The sequence below is a fragment of the Lepisma saccharinum genome, chromosome 30 (assembly GCF_977018435.1).
Source record: "Lepisma saccharinum chromosome 30, izLepSacc3.1, whole genome shotgun sequence".
Taxonomy (NCBI): domain Eukaryota; kingdom Metazoa; phylum Arthropoda; class Insecta; order Zygentoma; family Lepismatidae; genus Lepisma; species Lepisma saccharinum.
This window is the reverse complement of record NC_139258.1, coordinates 31,471,801-31,496,762: the sequence shown is the minus strand read 5'-3', so window position 1 is coordinate 31,496,762 and position 24,962 is coordinate 31,471,801. Positions and strand designations below refer to the sequence as shown.

Sequence of the window (24,962 nt, the reverse complement as noted above, 5' to 3'; positions counted from 1 at the left end):
TTTTTGACACCTCTTGATGAAGTTACCCATAACTCGCTGCAGTTCCCGTTGATTAATGTTGGTAATTTCTTGCGGATGTTACGTTTAAGTGGTAGCGTCGTCAGCTTGTAATCAAGGGGTACCAGGTTCGATACCCGGTAGAGGCTCTGATCTAACTTTAAACTGTAGATCCAGTGTGCATAAAGTGGACTTAAAACACCCACACAAATTATGAAGTTCTAAATTATGTAACCTTTTCCACTCACCTATCTCCTCATCCCTTTTAGGTCCAAATATTTTTTTTGAGAACTAACATGTCTTATTTTGAATTTAAAAATGGTTCACGTAGAGTCGTATTTGAAGGGGGTGAGAGGGGATTCCGATTCCCCCTATCGGTTTCTTCATCCATCCTTGGGACAGAGTGAAGTGGCTACTTTTGTGTATAAAATACACGGAGGCCTACTTGTGAAAGGAAATGTCAAGCTCTTTCTGGTTTTAAGTTTATTCAGTGTATGCGCGCGAGATTTTTGTTAGCGTCGCTTTTCTTCCACTTTTGGCTAATCGCGACGATGAGGATGAATTGATGAAGAAACACTCGCATAGAATACCCAGGCCAAGGCCCTTATTCGAACCCGGTGCATCCGTCGTAGCGCGCTGTGCTAACCATTCCGCCACAAAGGTCTTTCATACAGAAGATTTGCAAAATCATGTGCAGATGAAACTTTTAGATAAATCACTTTTTGGAGGTGTTTAAAGGTACTACAATTGAGCTGAGAATGATGGACCAATACCTGCTTCGTAATATTTCTGTAATTGATCGCTTTTGCTACCAGTTCATAATGAGTTGGGTTGGTGGTTGGGGAAGCAAATCAGGTTTCAGGGCCCCTAAAGTAAATAGTAGCTAATTTCGTTCTATTTACGGGTTTTCTTTCCTTGCTCTGCCATGTTGGACTTCTAGTAAGACCCGAGCCATCTCTTAACTCATATGTACGTACAGTCACGGACCATTCTGGGTTGTAACCAGTGGCGTAGCAAGGGTGGAGCGACCGCCCGGGGCCTCGCGCCTGAAGATCCCTCGCGTCCTATGAGGTTGATACGAAAAATGTAATAAATAGAACTGAGAAGAAATAAAGAAAAGGGTAATTTTTATAGCCAATAAAATTACAACATTCTGTATGGCTTTAAATTCTAGTTAAACGTTATATAGAGTCAAATCAGGGTCATAACATACAGGTAGGTGGGGGCCCTAAGCCTAAGAGGGCCCGATAAAGTACAAATTATTGTTGTATTTCTCATGTGTAATATTTACGCAAAAATCACGGTAACTTGCTTGGACATTTTTATTCATTTATTATTTTCTTGAATAAAAAGCACTTTTTGTCTTGTTTTTCATCTTTCTTCCACTCCCGATTTTAATATTTTAACAATACAGTACATCCAACTGCCACGAAGCAAGTGTGAGGCATTTAAAAGTTTGTGTGGATCTGGATAGAGAAAATATTTGCAGTTCTTCCTTCCTTCCTACAACCTCAGATTTCAGCTTCCAGAAAAAAGAGAGAATTAAATTTTCAGGGTGAATGAAATTATTAAATATCACTTTAGTCAGTAATTTATTATTATTTAAATACGATAATTTGCTGAGGTATTGCCTGAAGATTTTGATCGATTCACATTACTTCAAATTTAAAAGCGGATGGAGCCTCGTATTCTAATCTTGCCCAAGCCAGAAGTGTCCGTGGATCTACAATCTCAACTAGTAGTGCTACACCACAGAGCTAGGTAAGAAAACTCGCGGTTAGAAACAAATTAATGTTTAGTTTATGGTATGGAGAATTAAACAGAAGTTATTAACCAAAAAATAATGCATCTTAGCCAACTTAAAATGAATAATAAATCCTTTCACCTTACAATATTTCGGTGGTCTTTTCTTCTCTGCTATTGCTTTCCGATGCTGAACAAATTATTAGGTTTATTGTTTTTCATATAAATATTTTAGTACGTAAAGGGCATGGCAAGGCCCCCCCTTAAAAACTTGCTCATCCTCGTCCCCTCCCCCCCTCTGCACTTAGGGGTTTTGCGGTTTATAGATCCGGCACTGGTTCAGTCACATATCTCCAGTTTACACATTCCTAAGAGTACAGTATTTCCAGTAGCGTAAATAACACCCCCGAAACCCTCGCCGTGGGGGGGGGGGGTGCGCATGAGCTCCGGGGGCGCATTAAGAATGATAGATTAAGGAAGACAGTTCACAAAAGTTTTATTTTCGGCGTTAAAATATATTTTCAACTAAACATATATTTTTATGACCCTACAACTGCAAACATAAGATGCTAATCACTAGAGAAGTAGAAAGTGAATTACCACATTAGAAGAAAACCTTCATTAGCTGAATATTTCAACCTCCGATTATTATTACGCTACCACTAAAACCGGAGAGGAAATAGAGAGATTTTGGTTATGCTACTCATCTATTTTAGACGCTGTTTACTGTGAAACGTGCTGGTTGTTTGCCGATAGGTTCGATAAAGGGAAAATTAATGATTGTAAAGGTTTAAGTAAAAATTTTAAAGAACGCGAAATTTGCTGAATTCACTTGAATGCATGTACTATAACATACAATGCCTAGAAAAATCATAAAGTTATTTAAATAATGCTGCAACAAGCTCTAGATAAGTGGCGCGAAATCATTAAAATAATTGTAGATGTAATAATAACATAATCCACATGTAATTTGGCTCTCGGGGGACATCGACATAATAGACTTGTTAGCGAGGTATGACCCAATATATATACGTATTTCTTTACGCTATGTCTCTTGTCTTAACCTTTCGTACCAGTTTTTACATTGATTCCAATTACATGTATGTATTTTCATATTTGTATATACTTAATATAAATGTAGGCGTGAATTCGTATCATAATTAATATTTTAGAAAGGAAAGCTAAAAAAACAAAACATGTAGGGGCGCACAACTCAAAGTTGCGGAGGGGGGGGGGGCTCAGAGCGTGTTAGTTACGCTATTGATTAGTTTAGTTTAGTTTTGTTTATTTGTGTCCAAGGACTACTGGTGTGTACAAATTAGAGTACATGGTAATATAGGACATGTTATTTCCTTTGTAAGGTGGGCGAGACGGAATTTTGGCGTCCCGCCCGTAATTTCTACCTTTCCACCCGCTCTATTATAACTTTCCATCACCTCACACCTGTTAATAAAAATATGACCATGTCATTCATTAACGGTTTTCCCGAGAAAATTAATGGCCTTATTTTTTAAATACCTTAAGTGTTAGTGTTAAAGAAGACGTTTTTTGCACACATAAAACTTTAAAAAATAAAAAATTAAAAAAACAAACAACAACTTCGTGGCAAAACAGGCTCCCTACAGGCTAGGGCCTGCCAGTGCCAGAGCGGCTTTTTCATAGAGTGACGCGTGATAAGCGCATCGAGTCCATCGCCGCTGTTTTCTGGCTTTCGAGACCGGAGTCCACTAGAGTCCAGCGCAGATAATTCTGCCGTGCAATGCGCGACAGAACTAAAGAAGCAGTGTTGCTAATGGAGCAGATAGAAAAATCGCTGCGGTGCGCCGATGCACAGCTGTTACGTACAACAATAAAATTAGAGAATTCAGGTCTATCTAACGTTGAGTTTTAAACGTCATGCATTATACCAGGACTAGGATTAATATGTACTAACAAGTGACTATGTATGTAGCTACATACATATGGACTAAAAATTCGCAAAATATGAACTAACACATAAGTAAAATTACCAAAAATGCTGCAAAGAAGACTTCTTCATACGATTCCTTATTTGAGTGATTTCAAACAAAATAAAAAAATATATATATTATTTTTCATTGCATTAATGCACTGGTGGCGTTCTAACTTTTCACTCCCAAAACCCGTATACACTGGTATGGAACTGCAACGGCAGATAATAACATGCCAACGTGTTAAACCGCTACAATTGCACCATAACACTCCTCCTGAAGCAGTATTATTATTTCCTCTCTGAGATCGGCGACAGTCGGTTGCCTTTGTTGTACATTTACAAAGGATGCCGGCTTCCACAACAATAACAAGTACATATACTGCCACTAGACGATAAGCTGCGCGGCTTTTTCTTTTGTTATGAACCAGGGCCGGCGCTAGTCATTTTACCTCCCTGGGAGGTGGCGGCAGATGCCGCTCTATTTCGACCCCCCCCCCCCGGTCATTACGCAGCAACGGAAAATTGAAAATCAATATATTCCTAACTAAAACATCAAAATATAAAATAAATAATGAGACTTCTTATGCTATTTCAATACTATTCAGCGCAAAAGAATATCTCGCTCGATCACAGTTTTCAATAGGCTTATTTTTTTCTTCTCTTCAAATTTTGCCGCTCTGGGCGATGGGACGGTTCGCCCTCCCCTTCCGCCGGCCCTGCTATGAACTTGGTCACCCATCAAAGCATGGCAATTTTAACACAGAAAACAATATGTATCGCATTAAGCAGTAAAAATGACAGCCTCCTCTATGCAATTTCTACAAGAACACGTGCCGGAGCCAGAGTTGAAATGATGTTGGAGCCACATAATTTATTTATTTTGAATAATTCCAAAATTATGAAATATGAACAATTTGTTGCTGCTGTTCGCTGCTCTCTTGCCAAAATGCTTTATTGGGATGCTAACACCATGACTGGCTTCCTCCTTCATGAACTCGTGCACGTTGCTTAGAATTTCCCGAGCTTGGCTATGCAAGGTTTTTGATTTCAACTTCGACAGAACTGGAGGCATTATGGAATTTAACGTTCATTAGCAAACACACACTTTTACATAAACACACGCAATACACGCACACAACGTCAAACCGGTCAAATACTTAGTATAAAATAAAAATATGGTGCTTCCAATCCAACAAAACTCACCGCCACTTTACCTGCTTTCCCCTTCCGTGACAGAAATAGTGCTTCATTATTACAGTTGGCAACACTAGTTACTAGCTAGCCAATGAACATGCACTGCATAAAAGAAGCAACGACTACGCCGTGCTATATTGCCACATTGCCGTCCCTGCTGACCGGTGGGAACCGCGAGCTGGAGCGCTGTTCAATTGTTTTCAATGAAGTTTGCGCGAGTGTGTCCAGGAATGGAATGACAATATGGCAACAATAGCGAAGGTTTTCGAGCAGGGTAGAACACGTGATGCTAAGAGAGAGGGAGACGAAACGAAAATACGTTTCTACGCAACGGCAAATTTACGTGTGTGGCACTCTACTTCTTATTTCCAAGCAGCTGCCCAATTTTCTTCACGATTCTACGTCGAAATTTTGGGGGCTATCACCAGGAACGCCCGTACAAAGGCGAGAGCGCAACCATTTGGCTCCTCTTTTAAAAACAAATAGTCATGCTTTCATGGACGTCCACAGGATTTTTTCCAGGGGGGGCAAACAAAGGCAAAGTTTCCCCAAAAATAGTGTTGTTCCCTAAAAAAACATTGCTTAAATATGAATTTATGGTGTTCATGCAATAATTAACACAAATTATTGTGGCTAAAATGAAATAATATGCCCTCACACCCCCTATACGCCTTCATGGCGTGGTGCTATGCACAGGGGAACCCTTTACTTTTTTACTTTTTTTACATATTTTTTGGTTGACTTTCATTTTCCAGGGGAGGCCACGGCCCCCCCTTCCGGACGCCCATGCATGCTTTAATATTATCCAGAAATAATATTTTGGCGATAGTCAAGTGAGCCGTCGCAGTTTGGCACCCCGGGCAGTCGGCCGATCCCAGGGGGTGCTCGTTGCTATGCGAAGTACGTATGCATTACGTCATCTGGGAGGATCGGATTTGACGGTGCTCGTTGCTATGTGCAGTAAGTTTGGTGCGGGGTACATTTAGCTACTAACATGTCGCAAAAATCGGAACAAGCAGGTTGTTGATTTTGTCAAGGTTGATTTTGTAGCGTTCGAATTATTTTTATTGTATTTTTGTACTTCTAGACTGCAATCATGTCTAATTGTGCTGTAGCAAGCTATGAAAAATATAACCAGAAAACTAAAGGAACTGACTTAAAATATCATAGATTTCCAGTCGATAATTGCGTAAGTAAACAGTGGATTCATGCTTGTAGACGAAATGTAAAAAATGCAAGTGTGCAGTGCCAATTATTGTGAAGAAGACTATGTGCGAGATCTAAAAGCAGAATTTCTGTATTTTCCACCAAAGAACGTGCTGAAGCCAAGTGCAGTGCCATAGCTAAAATTACATCCAATTACTTTAGTACCAAATAATCGAGGAAATGGTGTAGTTCTCCTAAACACTTATCTTCACAATATGCTTCGCTTGTAGGACGTGCTGATAAGGTTTGCAGAGCTGTACGCTACGAAAGACACGCAATAAGGAAACGTGCCCTAAACAGGCTAAAGACTATGCTGCCAAAAAAGTGAAAAATATATAGACGTTGGTATATACACAAACTGCAAGCAATGTTTCGTTGTTGGAAAACATATGCGATCTATTACAAAGGAGAAATACACATCTGCATAATGAAGCAAATAAATTAAAGATTACAAACAACCTCTTTCAACCGCTTTAACCAAATAAAAAAGTTTAAAATCTAGAACGTAACCTAACCGACAGTACTACAAGAGAAGTCATCAATATCTTGAAAATGTGTTCAACTAGTGCGAAGTACGTAGTGAGCCTAAAGTACATTTTATGTAAGTCGGATTTATAATTATTAACAATTTCATTTAACACAGACCGATGTTGATTGTGATTTGTATGTTCACATTATTGTGAAAAACGTCGGAAATGGGCATTTCGAAGATCGTGTACTAACTTTCAGTTATTCGAAATGAAATTCACTTAGTACATCTTCAATTCGAGTTACATAGCGTTGTATGCACGATGGTAAATATTGCATAAGTGAATATTACACCCATCATTAAAATGTTTGCAACTTTGTTCAATTTTGGTATTTCACAAATATATTGTGAATAATTTTGTACCCTTGTACTCAATATAAACCAATGGATGTTACATTATTTCTTTGTAGTACATTTCTGTCAAAAAGAGCAAGATCTAAGATTAGTGTAATGCAAGTTACTTCGTTTATGTACAAATGTGTGTCGCATATCAGCCTTGGAGTATATTTTCCGGTTATACAACTCAGACACACATGGGAATGGAAATGGAAAATCTGCGGACAAAGTCCTTTAACGAATAATGATTCGTACAGGTGCACGGTCAATCATTGTGAGTTCATGTAACTTTTCTCCTTTATTGTTTAATTAAACTAAGATATTTTCATCGATATTCTCAAAGTGTTTCATTTACCGTGTGATCAAAAATCTATTTCTATAGGCTTGAATTAGTAGGTTAAGACATTTAAGTTTGATGCTCCTAGTACTCATCAAGTATTTCGAGTAGTTTAACTTAGTTAAATTAGTACTTGTACACTTTGACTCATCTTCTGCACGCGTTTGTATGTAAAGTTCTTAATACGAAAAAATACATTTTAGAACTATGATAACGATAACTTGCAGCCAAATTTGAACCAGAGAAATTAAAAATATCTGCAAATTACAAACTGGAATTGCGTTTTCAAAGTCTGAAACTACTATCTTACAAACTATTTCATCATTCTTCCTCCACATAAAACTTTTCAAAAAAAATTTGCATTTGGAACTTTGATCCGTACGTAAATTATTGTACAGTAAATAAATATATGAAGAAGGTTGGGAATTCTTTCGAATTTAGAGTAAGTATCAAATGCAGAGTAACATTTTATCTAGATTGTATATTGCTTCTTTCACTTGATAACTTCAAAAATAAAGTTACATTATGGTGAATGGTAAAGATTGGATTTTAAGTATTTCAGTATAATTTTAATACTTTCTGATGTTATGTAAAATTTGAAATGTTCCTGGAAATGATTGCAACGTTCTGAATGAATAAGAAGGAACTATTTAGTCAGAAAACTAAATATTAGGCATTTGTACTGCGTTGTGTTAAATTATGTAAATAGATTATACCGGACTACTATCGGATTAGAAATTACGGATATTCAAGTTTGGACTCCAATTAAAAGTTAATCAGTAGAACCACATAAAAACAAGTTACATCAAAATTCAGCTTATTCAATTCTGTGTCAATCTATAGTTACCAATTTATTTTTTATTATGCCTTCTATTTTTATTATCGTGAGAACAAGATAGGATTATTTTTTAGTTTGGCAAACTATCGCTCTCTTTGAGATTCTATAAATAAAGAACGGGTGTTTTTTTTATTTATAGATTATATAATTTATTTATTTATTATCCAAACTCTAATATCCATAATTTATAATCCGATAGTACTCCTGTGACGTTCTGTGAGCCCGTAGTACCTCGGAGGCCTCTGTCGATCTCCTTGGCGTAGTGCTTAGCACATCGCGCTTCGGCGCCAGGGGTTCCGGATTCGAATCCAATCGGGCAAGATATTGATTTGTCCTTGAAAATTTAGTAAATGTGATAGTATATGTGAAAACAAATATTGATTGATTGATTTGCTTCATTTTACTTCGCTTCTTGTGCCACTTTTGGCTAATTTGCGAAGATAGGGATGAGTGATGAAATGATGAATGAACACTCACAAACATCCATGCCCAAGCCAGGATTCGAACCCAAATCTCTGGCGTTGAAGTGCGATGTGCTAACCACTACGCCAAGGAGGCCGGCTTGTGGAAACAAAGAAAGAGATCCTCTTATGGGTTTTTCTTTCATATTTAAAAAAAGACAGAAAAGCAAAAATAAACCAAATCTGTCAATCAATTCTTTCTTTGTAACTCTTTCACTATGCAATTCTTCTTTAGCATGCAACGTTTCTTATTAAAATCATAATACGATTTATGAAATGATGAAATCTGAAATTCTAATTAGAACACGGACAACCTTCTTTGTAATATATCGATCATGTTTCAGAAAAATGAATTTTTACAATACTTTTGCATGTGCAATTTTCCCCTCTTTTAAAAGTAGCATGTTTTAATTATGTTACTAATCATTAAAGGAATACCTCAATACCATCCCGAAGTATGATAATTAATATTTACCCCTCAAAGTAATGAAACACTTTCCCTCTCTCAAACTCGCATAGAAATGATAGCGGCCGTTTGCTTCTGCCAAGCCCCGAACGAACATAACCGAAGGGGCACCGAGCATAACCGATCCTCCCACATGACGTCACGCGTTCGTTCATGATCGGCAATTTTCGGATGGCGCTACCTTATAGTATATTAAGTTACCTTGGGCCGATCCTAGCCACCACAGTTTAGCTCTGGACGCAGTTTACAGGCAAAAAGTTTTTTGTTTACAGGTCTACAGTTCAAATTGGGACCACCAAATAAAATATTAAAATATACTTTTATTTGTTTTATGGTGATGTATTTTAAATTCTAATCTTCTTGATTTCACTTCGTCTTCCTGATAGAATATATGTGATACAAACATTCGGAATTGTACAAATAATTAAAAAAATATACCATACTTTCGACGTTGACCTGCAAAATGGAGCAGCAGGTTAGCATGTTAGGGCCATATATGGACTGGGAGGGGTAAATTACGTCATGAAGTAAAAGGCGGAGGATGATGTCTTCAACTTCAGCTTTGGTTTTGTTGCGCAAGAGAGTGTTTACACCCGAGAAATTGTCCTCCTGAAACAGAGATCTTGAAGGTAGTTATTAGATATTAATGTTATTTATTGTTTTACGTGTATGTAATTGCATAGACAATGAAACCATAAGTAAGATTGAAAGCTATATCGGTAATGAGGATTTTATAGTGGCTTCAATGGGTGTACAAAAGTACATTTATCTCGTACTGACATACACATAAGTAGAGAACCTGAAAACCCCCAAATTTTTGATAAAGACGCGTACAAGAATAAATTAATCATAGAAGAAAGAGATGAATGATTTATTTAGCTTTAAGTTTTTACATGATCGTACATTATGTTTCCATAATTTATATTTTATATTACATTGATATTTGCATCACGAAACCATAAATAAACTTACATTATATATCTGTGTGTCTTACACATGAAAATTTTCCTGAACTTAACAGACAATAATGTTCGCAATTATGAGTAAGTACAAGGCTTATATCCATGCTACTACAGTGTCTACCACACATCCACAATTTCTATTTATCATTTGGTGTCCCGTAGGATGGTTCTGGATACATTATTTATTCTCACCAAAAACTATTTTTCTATTTCTTACATGTGTAAATTACAAAAATAACCTGGAATAATGTGTTCTACACTAGACCTTTCTGTTAAACTTTTGGTAAATATGCGATATCGCCCGAACGGATTTCTTCAAATTTACAGGAGAAACTACTTACTGAAATAGTTTCTGTAGCATTGTGGAAGTTCTTCGAGGTATTTTCTTGCACGGAAACTGAAAACTTCACCATAGAATGCTGCAGAACAAGAAATAATAACTTTTTATGTAAGGAACTTGCATTTTCTGTAAAGTGACAACATTATGCCGTTGTTTCCATTATGTACCTGCAGATGGCGCGAGCATCGAAAGTCATGCGGTCTTGCCAGTGTTTCCAAACGTGCCTTTTTTTTACGAGAATTTTTTCTTTTTTCTTTAACTATGCTTACCTAAGCTAACCTTGCCAGAAATGGCCAGTGGGGCTATTTTTTGGGGCTATCCATCAATGGTTTTTGGGGCTATCCATCAATGGTTTTTGGGGCTGTCTGTCAATGGTTCGTGGGGCTATCCATCAATGGTTCCTGGGGCTATCGTGAATGTTTTTCTTTGGGGCTATCCGTCAATGGTTTGTGATGACATAATGAACACGAAAGTAGGTATTTTTCGGTGAAGAAGGTTGAAACACTGCATACCCACTCCAAATCGACAAATCACAAGCACGACGTGCGATGATTCATGACGAGTGCACACCATATTGTTTGTTACCCAAGCGGAACAAGGAAGACAAATAATGACTCGTAATATGAAAATTTGACACTATTTTATGGGAAAAGGCATAACTTCACCTTAAAGAATCTTCCGCAATACAGAATAGGAAAGTATCAATGCTAAAATTAACTAAATAAACGAGTGAGATGTGTTTGGGTGATATCGCATAATTACCAAACTTTTTTCAATTTACGCTATTTATTTTTTATTATTTGGAATTAATAATTCTGATCTTCCAATTTTATTAAAATAAAATATAGTTATCGAGAACTTTTATTTCTATCAATAATACAATAAGATGAAATGTCAGTTACAAAAAATAAGGTACATTTTTGGTAACAGTTCCGATTATTTTTCAAATTCTCCTAGCAGAAAGATTAATTATCGTAGAATATTGGAAATCATTGTCACACGAAATTTGAACCTTCCTTAAAGTAATGAGCACTGTTTCGATTTCGAAAAAAGTTGTTTATATTGAAAAAGAACTTAAAAATTAAGTTACGCAAGCATGCGCTCTTGCCATGAACAAGGCATTTTCTGTTGACAAGTAACTGTAAGTATCGTAGACTAGTGGGAATTAATGTAGAAGTAAATCAGAACTTTTTTAAAAAGGAATTATGTTACGGTAAACACTGAAATATTCCGGTAAAATTTTGATCTCCGGGAAACGTATTTCTTCAATTTTGGAAGTGTTTTTGGTACTAATCTGATATTCCCCGGACAGATTTCTTCATTTTTACAAAAGAAACTACTTACGGTAATAAGTTTCTGTAGCATTGTCTAACATCTGAAAGTTGTTTTGTTTGATGATGTAACCCCCTGTCAGTGTTTCCAAGCACGCCGTTCTTTTGCAAGAACATAACAATTTTAACTATGTTTGCCTAACCTAATGTAACCTAATCTAACCTTGCCGTGCATGGTTCGTGGGGCTATTTATGAATGGTTCATGGGGCTATCCGTGAATGGTTCATAAGGCTATCCGTGAATGGTTCATGGGGCTATCCGTGAATGGTTCGTGGGGCTATTTATGAATGGCTTGTGGGGCTATCCGTAAATGGTGTGTGGGGCTACGTGCCTGGTTTGTGGGGTTTTGGAACCCGGAAAAAAATATGAAATCAGTAACACCAAAGTAGGTATTTTTCGGTGAAGAAGGTTGGAAACCCTGCATACCCACTGATGATGGACAACGCTAGTCAAGATTTGCCCGCCATATAGTGTGTAACGCAAGAGAAAAACGAACGAACAATAATTACTCGATATGTGGAAAATTGAAATTGTTTCCGTGAAAAAAGCGAAATCCCACCTTCAAGAATCCTAAGCAATGCAGAATACGTACGTACGAATGTGAAAAATAACAAAATAAACAAATTTGAGACGTTTCCCGGAGTTTGAAATTTTAATAATGATACATTTTTGAGCATGTACATTCATTCACCAGCCTCAACGCAGCAAGCAAGACAATTGATGTTAATGTATTCGTTGTTCTTCATTATCATAATGAGTATCATACAATCTTAGACATGATTATTCACAGGTATTATTATGGGTGTATAAAATATTATGGACACACACACAAACACACTGCACCAGTATATTCAGGATGGCCCAAAAGTCCCGCACCCATAGCTTACAGGATGTGGGTCATCAAGTCCAGCGAAATAGCAGGCACTCTGAAGCAATTCGCTCACAGAGATGCTGTTTGTCCCTGATTTTCACAATGTATACCTTTGCTCTTAAGTAACGCCGAGCTTGTTTGGCATGTTGATTTCTTCGGGTTGAATACACCTTCACCAGAATAGCTTCCTCCACCAATGCTGATGTGCTTGGTCATCCTGCTCGGGGCACATAGTCATATGCCTATGGTGCAGGACTTTTTGGCCACCCTGTATATACATATATAATATTGAAAGGGTGGGCTTTAATGATGTTTAGCCAGTCTTCTTTGATATCACCATCACTAAAATTGGGTTCAATGTTCACTGAATTTTGTGGCAAACTCTGTTTCTGCAACTGCAAGGTGTCCTAAATGTCTCCATACATAAGGATAAACAACTTTACCCAGTTGTGTTACAGGATGTTCTCAATGTGGTGGCCATCAAGTCTCAGACAGATCAACGCATTCATACCAGTTTTGCCGAACTTGTAGCAATATGTTGGGCATCACATCGATGATGACAGTATCATAATTTATTCTCTTCTCAGGGTCATGTCTGCCGCTGCCTGATCCATCCAGGATTATCTTGATGCTGTTTTCTCGTGTCAGTGGCATTTCCCGGCTTAACCTGCAAGAAAACAAACATCAATTGTGTATCTTTCTATGTATGGAGACTTTTGGGACACCCTGTATTTTCTTCTATGATCTCTCTTGATTTTTACATTTTTTATGGTCATTTAGAGCATGGTTGCTTGTACTGGCTATTGATCTACCTTGTCAGATAGTATCTGTCTGCTCCTTTGTTAAAATATGTCTTCAAAGTTTGTGGATGTTTGTATGTTGGTTGGACATTGAAATCACATAGTCAAGCTTTTCAACCATTGGAGAAATGAAAGTCCATGACAAGGTGCAATGAGCATGGGGTAACTTTACCTTTTAACTATCATCTTTAAAAAATAGAGATCATAACATTTTAACTTGTATAAACCATCATTTACTGGGATGTGATTTGGTTTATTTTACTTCCCGTTTCTGCTACTATTGACTAACCATGAAGATGAGGATGAGCAATGATATGATGAAATTTTGGAAAAGAACAAACAAACAAACAAGAAACTGAAATACGCAACATTTTCGAAAGTTATAAAATTCAGGGAATTTTGAAAATTGAGCATTTCCTCCTGGACCCTTAATTGTCGCACATGGTTACGTTTAGTTCGCTGCAGTTTTTGACACTCTGTGTAGTGCAGGTGTATTCCAGTGTCAGGGTGGTACAAGGAAGTGACTTTCAACCAAGTAGACTGAAAGCGGTGTTCAAGTTCAGAAGATTCAACAAATGCCTGTCTGCTGCTGTAAACGTTCATGTCATTAGTTAGCACTCAAGATGTGATCATACACCACAACATACACAGACCCAGAACGTACTGCAAATGGTGCAGACACCATATACACTACTTGACTCCAAATCAATGAACTAGAAGACTCGGTGTTGCACCGTGTAAGCAACTAGACGCTTCGGTGCAAAGAGTGTCAAAAAGTGCAACGAACTAGACTGGGCTAGTGTTGTCTTTTTTGTTCTCATTATTACATGTAAAAGTGGAATGTATTATCAAAAATCAATGGTTGAGGAGTTATAGCCCATTTTAAAATATCTTATGCCATGATACTCCAAGAAAAACAAACTGCTTGTTTATAATTGTAACAATGGATATATTGTTTTGTAATTCATGTAATTCAAGTGAACAAAAAAGACAGGACTGAAATATTGTGTAGTTTTGAAGAAATGGCATGTTAATTGTTATCACATGACGCTGGTACAGTCACGGACACTTCTGAGTTGTAACCAGTCCATTGACTGTCAATGGGATTGTTACAACCCAGAAGTGTCTGTGACTGTACATATATGCACCAGCCATCCTAAGCTGAATACTGGCAGAGGTACACATATGTACCAGCCATCTGCTAAAGGTTAAATTACATCTTGGGTAGGCCCATAGACAGCATTATTGTAGTGGTGTATAATTTTAATTTTACTTAATTTTCTCTCTTCCAGATCAATTTATCTTACCAAGGCAGAGTAAATTGTAGAATCACCAATGCCTGGGTAAGTTTCAAAACATGTACTCTCTGCTATAGAAACTTCAAATTCTTTTTCATAGAATATTTTATGTTGAAGTTTGTTTTGTTTTCATTTTTTTCTGCCAGAGAAATTTAAGAATTTCATTCTTTTTTTTTATAGCAGTATTGCCTACATGCTGATCCATCTGTTAACACGTCCTCTGCCACGTCGGTCATAGTGACTAAACACTTTGTTTTCCAAGCACCCCTTCAGTCGTGAGTATAACAATGATGCATGCAAGGCATGACCGACAAGACGTGGCGAGTCGAGTGCACGAGGGTATTGTGGGCAAAAAGACAGTAAAAGACATCAATTCATATTATTCAATGTCATTTATGTTCTTACAGTGAGACAATAAAAAATATTTACGTAACAAGGGTTTTCTTCCATGAGTTTTTGATGACAAAGGAAATTATTAAGAAGTGTCTAATAACATAACCTATGAAATAATAATTTCAGACTTTTAACAACATTGTGGTGTAAACAGTTTACAAACTAGACATCAAACATATTCTTAAATGCTAGAAAAGGACGTTATGTCTACTAGAAATTCATGAACTGATAAACGTATAGGTACTAAGCCTATATGAAAAAGGATTTGATTGATTGATTTGGTGTTTTAAGTCCACTTTATGCACAGTAAGGCTAATCGGGACTGTACCTACAGTTTAAAGTGGGATCCGAACCACTATGTGCCTCCACTGGGTATCGAACCCGGGAACTGTATATTAAAATGTGGCACATTTTACAGCTGTATTTTGTTAACTAAACTTCAAATTTACGCTTCTAACTTTAGAAAACCAATTAAGCACAAGAGTTCATGTTTTCTCCCATCAGTTTCCACTTTACGCTGCCCCAAATTACCCCAGTTTTTAACTTTTCTTCACTGCACAAAATGTAATGGGCTTAGCACAGGGAAACAAACACTATCTTGAAAGTTAACCCTCAAATGTAAAAAGTGTGTAACTTAAACTGTTCTGGGTGTTGTCTGTATGGTTGTCAGCACAGTTAAACACCGACCCTCGAAACTGCACTGTCCAGTTTTACCTGAAAAACATTTTTTTTAGGTTCGATGGGTTAGCCTAGAAAATAGTTTTCAACGGAGGGTCTTGGGGTTCTAATATTTTGGAGGGTCTTCAAAATATTAGAACCAACAACCTGTAAAAATATCATTACATTCTGCAAAGTAGGTTTTATATAATTCAAACTTTTCTAAAAATGCCCCATTTTACCCCACTGCCCCAAATTACCCCAACCTACCCACCCTACTCTATAGGGTTAATTTCAAATTGATTGTAAACTGTTCAGTACAACTCAAAAGACTATATTTCATTTACAACAACTACGTACATATCTAACTGTATGTCTCTCTCACTGTGGTCCCTGGGCTTCCCAGATGGCACAGTGGTAGCGTTGTTGCCTTGTAATCAAGGGGTCCCAGGTTCGATACCCGGTGGAGGCACATAGTCGTTCAGATCCCACTTTAAACTGTAGGTCCAGTCCCGATTAGCCTTACTGTGCATAAAGTGGACTGCAAACACCAATTCACTCAACCAACCAACCAATCACTGTGGTCCCTTTAGAGTGTTTTGAATAAAAATAACCAATTATGTCACCTTATTCACACTACATATTGGTAAAATTCAAATCACATCTGAATCATACCTTCCATGTATGTGAAGACAAGAATTACAAGAATGAAAACACATTCAACATTTTGGTCACCATGGTTGAAAATCTGGTACCCTTGACCCTTTGTACAACCTGGGGAAAGTGAAATATTTTGTGTGATTTAAGAAGATTGTGTTGTTTATGAATGTTTTCTGTTGTTTTTAGCTCAGAGATTTGTTATTGTGAAGTAAAGTATGTTTGTTATCTTAACGGTGAAGCAGATCAGCCCGAAGGTTTACACAAGTGAATATAGCACCCAACACAACATTCCACAACAGCAACTATAATTTTACATCGTTAGGTTTGGAGTTGATAGCAATTTTCGACGTATTGTTTTGCTATTTTAGTGTACATACAAACTGTTTTTACTTATGTGGGTTATACTTTGCAATCAAATATCTCCGTTAATTATGTTTTCTGCACATTGGAATTAATTTTACATTACATGAAATGTCAAAATCTGTAGGTTAAAAAAAATCAACATAATTCTCCAGGGGGGGTACAGTGGGTTAACGGCCCTGAAAATCCTAAAGAATAAAAACTAAATTAGACTTAATACTAGTTAGTAGCATTTAGTAATTATTCACTAAAGTCTTACTCTGTATAACATATCCCATACCTTTGTTGCAAAAGTAAATTTGAAATTTCTTCACAGTTATCCTTGAAGTTAAGATAACAGTATATTGACTCTAGTCCTTGATAAGATATGGCATGTTCTTAAGATAGATGTAAGATGCTTGAGCATATATGCAGACATAACTGTGCGTGACTTACAAAGGACAATAAAGTGAACTAAGTTTATAATGGCATTTCCATTGGAGTTGCAAAGTTTAGACCATAGTTATTTGTATCAGAGGAGAGTAGAGAATAGTGTTCAGAAAATGGGAAAAATGTTCATAAGCAATAGTGATGATCAAAATTTTGATTATGATATGGTTGGAAATAATGAGATATATGAAGCTAGGCAAGAAAAACCTCCATTGCCCATGAAACGGAAAAGCAGTCAGAAGGCATCTTGGTTTTTAAATAAACCATCCAGGTAACAGTGTGATCATAATTTCCTCTTTTTGTTTAGTGTTGTTTATTAGCAGGGAACAGATTTATGGACTTAAAATTGTAAAAATGCACCTTTTTAATAACAGGTGCGGTAGTGAAATGGGCAGTTTCAACGACAGCTACGTTGACGTGCAGTGTTTTTGTAAAACGCCTTTACGGCAAAACCGCGTTGTTCACGGGTCCACGGTGCCATTTCGACTGAACACCGATATCAGTGTCAATGGCAAAGGTTTGTTGTCCAGATGGCACCACTCCAGTTTTTTGATTCCTTACGTAACTTGCTATTTCCAGGGTTGCCAAATCACCCATTTCACTGCCGCACCTGTTAGTATAAAACACTACACGAGCTCGGCATTGTAACTATTACCGTAACTGTCTTGAAGAGAAACAAGAAGCGAATCCCGTAAGTGTGCCACAGATTCGTTCTTTCTGGTGCTCCTGTCGGGTACACAGCGAGGGTAGGGTTAGCAATGGGCTGCTAGACTTGGAACTCTCTTCCAACATTGCCAAAATAACATTTGTAACAACCAGGAGCCGATGCTTGAGCCCTCATTCTTTATTATTGACATTCAAGTGTTTCCCAGTAGCAAAAGCAAACAGGTGGTAAGTGTAAAAAAAAAATTCTGTTCGGATGACAGAAAACTTGTAATTAATGCAAGTGGAGTGTATAAAAAAGGTTGAAAACTTTTATTTGTTTAATGTCGCTTCGGACTTTGTCAGTTATTTGCAAGAAATTCATCCAACTCTTTCAGACAAACAGGGACATCCAGCTATTGCACGAATATGGAGTATAACAGTTGGGCTGAAAAGTTCGTAGGCTAACATAGTAAAAAATATTTTTTTGACAAAATTCGATTTTATTATTCAATATAGTTGCCTTCGAGGGTGATACAACGATTATAGCGGTCATACAATTTTTCGATGCCAATTTTATAGTACGATTTCTCTTTAGCCTCAAAATAGGCCTCAGTTTCGGCGATTACCTCTTCATCAGTGCTAAATTTCTTTCCAGCGAGCATTCTTTTAAGGTCTGCAAACAGGAAAAAGTCACTGCGGGCCAGATCTGGAGAATATGGTGGATGGGGAAGCAATTCGTAGTCTAATTCATATAATTTTGCCATCGTTTTCATTGATTTGTGACACGGTGCATTGTTGATTGTGAGCACGCGCGGCACCCATTTTGCACACAGCTTTCGCATGTTCAAATATTCATGCACAATATGTCCAACACGTTCCTTTGATATTTTTAAAGTCTCAGCTATCTCGATCAACTTCACTTTACGATCATTTAAAATTATTTTGTGGACTTTTTTGATGTTTTCGTTGGTAACAGCCTCTTTGGGGCGTCCACTGTGTGCATCGTCTTCGATGCTCATTTCGCCTCGTTTAAATTTAGCAAACCACTTCTCAACGGTTGATTTTCCTGGTGCAGAGTCCGAATAATGTTTATCAAGCCAAGCCTTGGCTTCAACAGTATTTTTTTTTCGCCAAAAAGCAATTCTTTATTAACACACAAAATTCTTTTTTCTCCATTTTTTCACAATAACAAAAGCTGCTTCACTCACAATGCTATATCTCACGAACTAATTATCCAGCAGCTGTGAAATTTATACACGTATCTTTTGAAGGTTAGTACTAAGTAAAAATCACGTGGATTTAATTCTAGTAACGCCATCTATGAGTCAGCCTACGAACTTTTCAGCCCAACTGTTATGTTGGGAAATGTTCTGAAATATAGAAATAATATGTAAAAATAACTAAAATATGTAAAATATAAGCCCAAACCTAATATGTGTTCAAATATGGAAAATAAAAACTTAATTTCTTGAGTCGACATGCCATGATGGTGCAAAGATAATACAAAATTTAATTGATTGCAGCTTCATACATAAATATGTATTTATATATAAAATTAGCTTAATTCTATACTGAGTACCTTCTAACCCCCATTTACTGAGAGTATTCTGTTGGAGGAAAAAGAAGGATTGAAGACTGCTTCAGTATTTAGTTGTGCCCAGAATGAACATATTTTGTATGTACACAGGGTGGCCATAAATTGTAGAACCAAAGAAAGAACTGATGAACAGCACATTTCCTTAATGCAGAACTTGCTTCACACGTTTGCCACCTGTTTAAGCACACTTTCAACATGCTTCCTTGAGTTATCTTCAAAATGTGTGTATCCAGAGCAGTTATTGCAATAGCTATCCTTTTCTGGAGATGATCCAGATCCCAGATATTCACAGCCGATACGTCAGATTTCAAAATTCTCAATGTGTAAAGTTCATGGGGTTGAGGTTAGGTCACCCTTGTGGCCATTCCATAGTGCCCCTTCTCCAAATTCACGGGAAGAATTATCTCTACTCCCCCCTCCTTATTTATTCCTCTTCTCGTTTTGACTGTCTCCTCCATCTCTAATACACACTACTCAAATAAAAGAATCACAAATTATTTTTAAAATAATTTAAGCTTTTTTCATTTGTTCTTAGATTGAATTGTAGTGAGATTTGCATACAATATACATGTTTAAAAAGTGTTACTCTTACTTTGTTAACTATTTTTCTACAGCAAACAGAAATATGTCATGTATATTTCCTTATGCTATATTTTGTTTTCTATGTTGCAGCATAACCATGTCTCTTGGGAATATGTTCTGCTCCCGTTGTGGAGAAGGCTTTGAACCTCACGAGAAGATTGTCAACTCGAATGGAGAATTATGGCACACCCAGTGTTTTGTGTAAGATACTATTTTTTCTTATCTTTGTATTATAAAATGAAACAGCACTTTCAGAAGCAGGGGTTCGTCTGGGTGACACATGGTTAGGGTGACTATACGTCCCATATTGACTGGAACAGTCCCATTTTAGAGTTGTGTCCCAGTCATCCCGTCGATATTATCAAAATACCTCTATTTGTCCCGTTTTATAAAAGTCTATGAGTTAACTTGAAAATCAAATGTAAATTTGAAATATTTCATATATAAAAAAAACGTTCTACTGTGTCAAGTAGTCAGTAGATGAAGCTATCCTTGTGCATTGTACAGTCATGGACACTGCCAGCTTGTAATGAATACATTGACTTTCAGTGGAATTGTTACAAGCCGGCAGTTTCCGTGACTGTACCATGCCATGAATGCATGTAAGAGTGTGTACAAGGAGAACATATTAACCATTTTGTGAACTATACATATAAATATTCTAATTCCAAGTATGTATTTTAAGTTGGTTAAAGAACAAAAGTAGTTTTAATAGCACTTTTAGGAATAATAAAATAATATTCTTAACCAGCATGTATGTCTTATGTATATCAAATATATCACTATTACAAGTACTTGTTACTAAACAACTGTTATATTATGATGACAACAAAACATAGTTGTTATTAACTATTCTATTTCTCTTCTACCTAGAAGAAAAGTTCTGTTATATAATGATTTTTAAGTCATGGGGTCCAATGAACCCCAGTGGTATTTTATGTTAGTATTTTGTTCCGGGAATGTAAGGGTTAATATAGTTGGCAATTGTGTTTAAAAGTAGATGTAGGCTCAGGCTTTCATGTAAAAATAACATTATTACGACATGTCCCCTTGTGTTTATGTAATATCAAGGCAGAACTTACTTTAAAAATATGCCTCGTAATTGTATTTTTAATTTTACATCTCTTTTCTGACACTTTTGCGTAATTGCAACAATGAGGATGAATAATGATTATATGAAATTGGTAAATTAACACTCGCCAAAAAATTCTTATGTCATGACTCAAACCGGGAATATTCAGTGATGAGGTTTTTCCTCCACCACTCTATGAACTCTTGTCACCAGTGCAGTGGCACTCAATCATGCCTCACCTGAGGGTAAGAACCTAGGACTCCACACTGACCACTATGCCACAGACGCTGGCATAAGGTCAATTCAAATTGGTATCTTTGTATTTATCCTGGTTGCAAAATCAATTTTCTTAATTAAACATTGGGTGTTTAAACTTGTATTGTGTGAGACAACTGTACATTTATTATTCCATTTTGCTGAATATGTTTTGAATTTGTGTAAAATATTATTGTTCTTTACCTCTTGTAGGTGTGCCCAGTGTTTCCGACCATTCCCAGAAGGAATTTTCTACGAGTTCGAAGGAAGAAAATATTGTGAACATGATTTCCATGTTCTGTTTGCACCTTGTTGTGGAAAATGTGGTAAGATTGTGTGTTTTAATGTACAAGTTCTTGGTTCACTAATTTTTTATACACATTTGCTGAAACGGTACTTCACAAATTTACATATAAAAAGTCACAAAAGTGAGCTTTCATAGAAGACTTGGAAATTACTCAAGTCAAGTCATAAATTCTGTTAGTTTTGAAGCCAACTGAGAGATTTGCAAGTATGCTGTGCACATGTGAATAGGGATGGGACAGAGTAATCTGTACTTAATTGGTATTGGCTGATACATTCATACTGGATTATCAGTAAAATTACCAATAATTTATTTATTTATTTATTTATTGATAGAACTCAACAGGCAGAGCCCAATTATAGTGCTCTAATTACATAATATTACTACAATTGATTCAGTATTCCAGTAATAGTATTTTTAAAATTCTGTTAGTTTTGAAGCCAACTGAGAGCTTTGCAAGTATACTGTGCACATGTGAATAGGGATGGGACAGAGTAATCTGTACTTAATTGGTATTGGCTGATACATTCATACTGGATTATCAGTAAAATTACCAATAATTTATTTATTTATTTATTTATTGATAGAACTCAACAGGCAGAGCCCAATTATAGTGCTCTAATTACATAATATTACTACAATTGATTCAGTATTCCAGTAATAGTATTTTTAAAATTCTGTTAGTTTTGAAGCCAGCTGAGAGATTTGCAAGTATACTGTGCACATGTGAATAGGGATGGGACAGAGTAATCTGTACTTAATTGGTATTGGCTGATACATTCATACTGGATTATCAGTAAAATTACCAATAATTTATTTATTTATTTATTTATTGATAGAACTCAACAGGCAGAGCCCAATTATAGTGCTCTAATTACATAATATTACTACAATTGATTCAGTATTCCAGTAATAGTATTTTTAAAATTGTATAAATTCATTGCAAAAATATCAATTGTGTTATTTACACATGAAATTGTGTTGAAAGAGCTGCACGCTCTCCACACCGGAGAGGTAGAAAGAATTGAAGTTTTCGCTCTCTGGCAATGAAAGATTTTGTGCTTGGGGCATTTTTTGGAACTGGGAACATTAAACGATACGGCTGACAATAAGTTGGAATCGTCTATTATACCGTTAATTACTTTATATAGAAAGAGCAGGTCATTTACTTGTCGTCGGAGTGCTAGTTTGCTGAAGTTTGTCTCTGAGACTAGATTATCGTATGAATCGAATGTTGGATATTCTCCACAGGCTTTGAATTTGAGATATCTAAGAAACTTTGACTGAATACGTTCTAGTTTATGAATTAAGTCTATTTGAGTGGGATTCCAGATTACTGACGCATATTCTAGTTTTGACCGTACGAGGGAATAGTAAAGTATTTTCACTGGTTCTATTTTCGTGAAGTTGTGGCTTGACCGGATTATAAAACCTAAGTTTCTGAAAGCGTTGTTAGTAACAGTTTCAATATGCTTATTAAATTTGAGCTTGGTGTCGAAGGTCACTCCGAGGTCTTTAATTTCATTTTTCCACATGATTTGTACATTTTTAATACGGTATGGAAACACACAAGGAGCTTTGCGTTTTGTGTAAGTGACTACGCTGCATTTTGTTGTGTTAAGATCCAACTTGTTATTTTTACACCAAGAAATCACTCTGTCTATATCTTCCTGTAGTATCAAGCAGTCGTCAGAGGTAGTTATTTCGTGGAAAAGCTTAAGATCGTCGGCGAAAAGCAACTTTTGAGAATTTTGTATGCAATTTGGTAGGTCGTTGATAAGTAATAAAAACAAAAGCGGTCCAAGATTGGACCCTTGGGGAACACCAGAATGTAGAGTGAAGGGACGACTTTTGATTTTCCCGTATATCTGCCATTTTATTTTTATTTTTATGAATATAAATACAATTCATGTACAATTTCTTTATCAAAGGCAAAACCCATTGCACGTACCTAGGTACATACATTGATGGAGAAAATTAATGAAACATTCAGGTTCTTCAAGAAACATTTGGAATTTTATATCGGTACTTCATCAATATTGACAAAACTTTATATCAGTCCATCCCTAGTAAATAATGACGGTGTCAATGAATTTGGAAGTTGTTCTTGTACAGTTTTTCCATTTTATGTTTTTCAGTGGACCAAAGTGAAAAAAAACTTATCCAGTTATAATATAACATATGCTCTATTGAGACCATGAAGATTTAATGTGTAAGGTGGAGAAAGTATAAAGTCAAATCTGGGTTCCGTTGTATAAGGGTTGAACCTTGAATAACAATTGCTTGGTACGTGTACTTGAATGAGTGTATTTCCCAATTCACTATATCTTTAATTTCAGGAGAGTTTGTAATTGGGCGTGTCATCAAAGCGATGAATGCAAATTGGCATCCCAAGTGCTTCCGGTGCGAGATGTGCAACAAGGAGCTGGCTGACTTAGGTTTCATCCGGAATCAGGGCCGCGCCCTGTGCCACGAGTGCAACGCCAAAGCAAAAGCCATTGGGCTTGGAAAATATGTCTGCCATAAGTGCCAGTGAGTATCATTTAAGTGTTGCTTTTGTGCAAATATAGTTCTTCATAGTCTGTAATTTGCGACATCAAATAAGTTAGTTACTTGTACACTGCAGTCATCTTAACATTCAGTGCACTTCACTACTTTAGTTGTCACCAGGCAAAAAGCAATGGCTTAAATGCCACTAAAGTATTACAGTGGAATTCAAAAGTCCCCGAACTCTGATTTCAAAACTTTTTCTTGAAAATAGTGAAGGGTAATTTAATTCAAATTCTTTTATACTGTGACCTATAACTTTATTGAAATTCGTGCTTACATATAACCACACAATATTTACATATGATGCTGGAAATGTCATTCATTTTCTCGAATACACAAATTCACGCAACGACGCATGTTAGACCCTACTTTTTGATCTTGCAGTATCCTTTGGTTGTGTGGTACCCCCCTAAAAATCAAAATCTGGAGGACTCAAATCTGGTGAGTGAGCTGGCCACAATTTTTATGAGATCAGTCGATCCTGGAAGTGGAGCATCTCCATTGTCTTGTTCGAAGTGTGGCAGGTTGCACTGTGTTGGTGGAACCAATAATAATGTTCCTCTTCTTCGAGCATCGCCATAAAATTATGGATAATGTATCCGTACACAGCTGAATTAACAGATTTTTTTTAATGGTCACACAATTTGCCAGCTAGAAATTGCACACCACACTCCAACTTTTTTGAGAGTGAAGTTGATCTTCATGTAATGCGTGCAGATGTTCTGAAGCCCAGATGCAAGTGTTCTGACTGTTAACAAACTCGTCCAAATAACATCAGGCCCCATAAAATAACAAGA

The 24,962-nt window shown here is 36.6% G+C and overlaps 1 protein-coding gene across 2 annotated transcripts in view; it reads left to right on the top strand.

The window, feature by feature from the left end:
• The window catches only part of stck (LIM zinc finger domain containing stck), a 54,138-nt gene that overhangs the window by 10,574 nt on the left and 18,602 nt on the right, over positions 1-24,962 (top strand). Inside the window, exons 1-5 of one of the 2 annotated variants that reach the window (XM_083115450.1) lie at positions 9,577-9,687; positions 14,656-14,706; positions 20,075-20,185; positions 21,525-21,637; positions 23,955-24,147. In XM_083115450.1, coding sequence (XP_082971576.1) covers positions 14,699-14,706; positions 20,075-20,185; positions 21,525-21,637; positions 23,955-24,147 — 425 coding nt within the window. In that variant the 5' untranslated portion in view covers positions 9,577-9,687; positions 14,656-14,698. Of the gene's footprint in view, positions 1-9,576; positions 9,688-14,655; positions 14,707-20,074; positions 20,186-21,524; positions 21,638-23,954; positions 24,148-24,962 lie in introns of those variants that run through there. The other variant, XM_083115449.1, reaches the window with a different exon arrangement.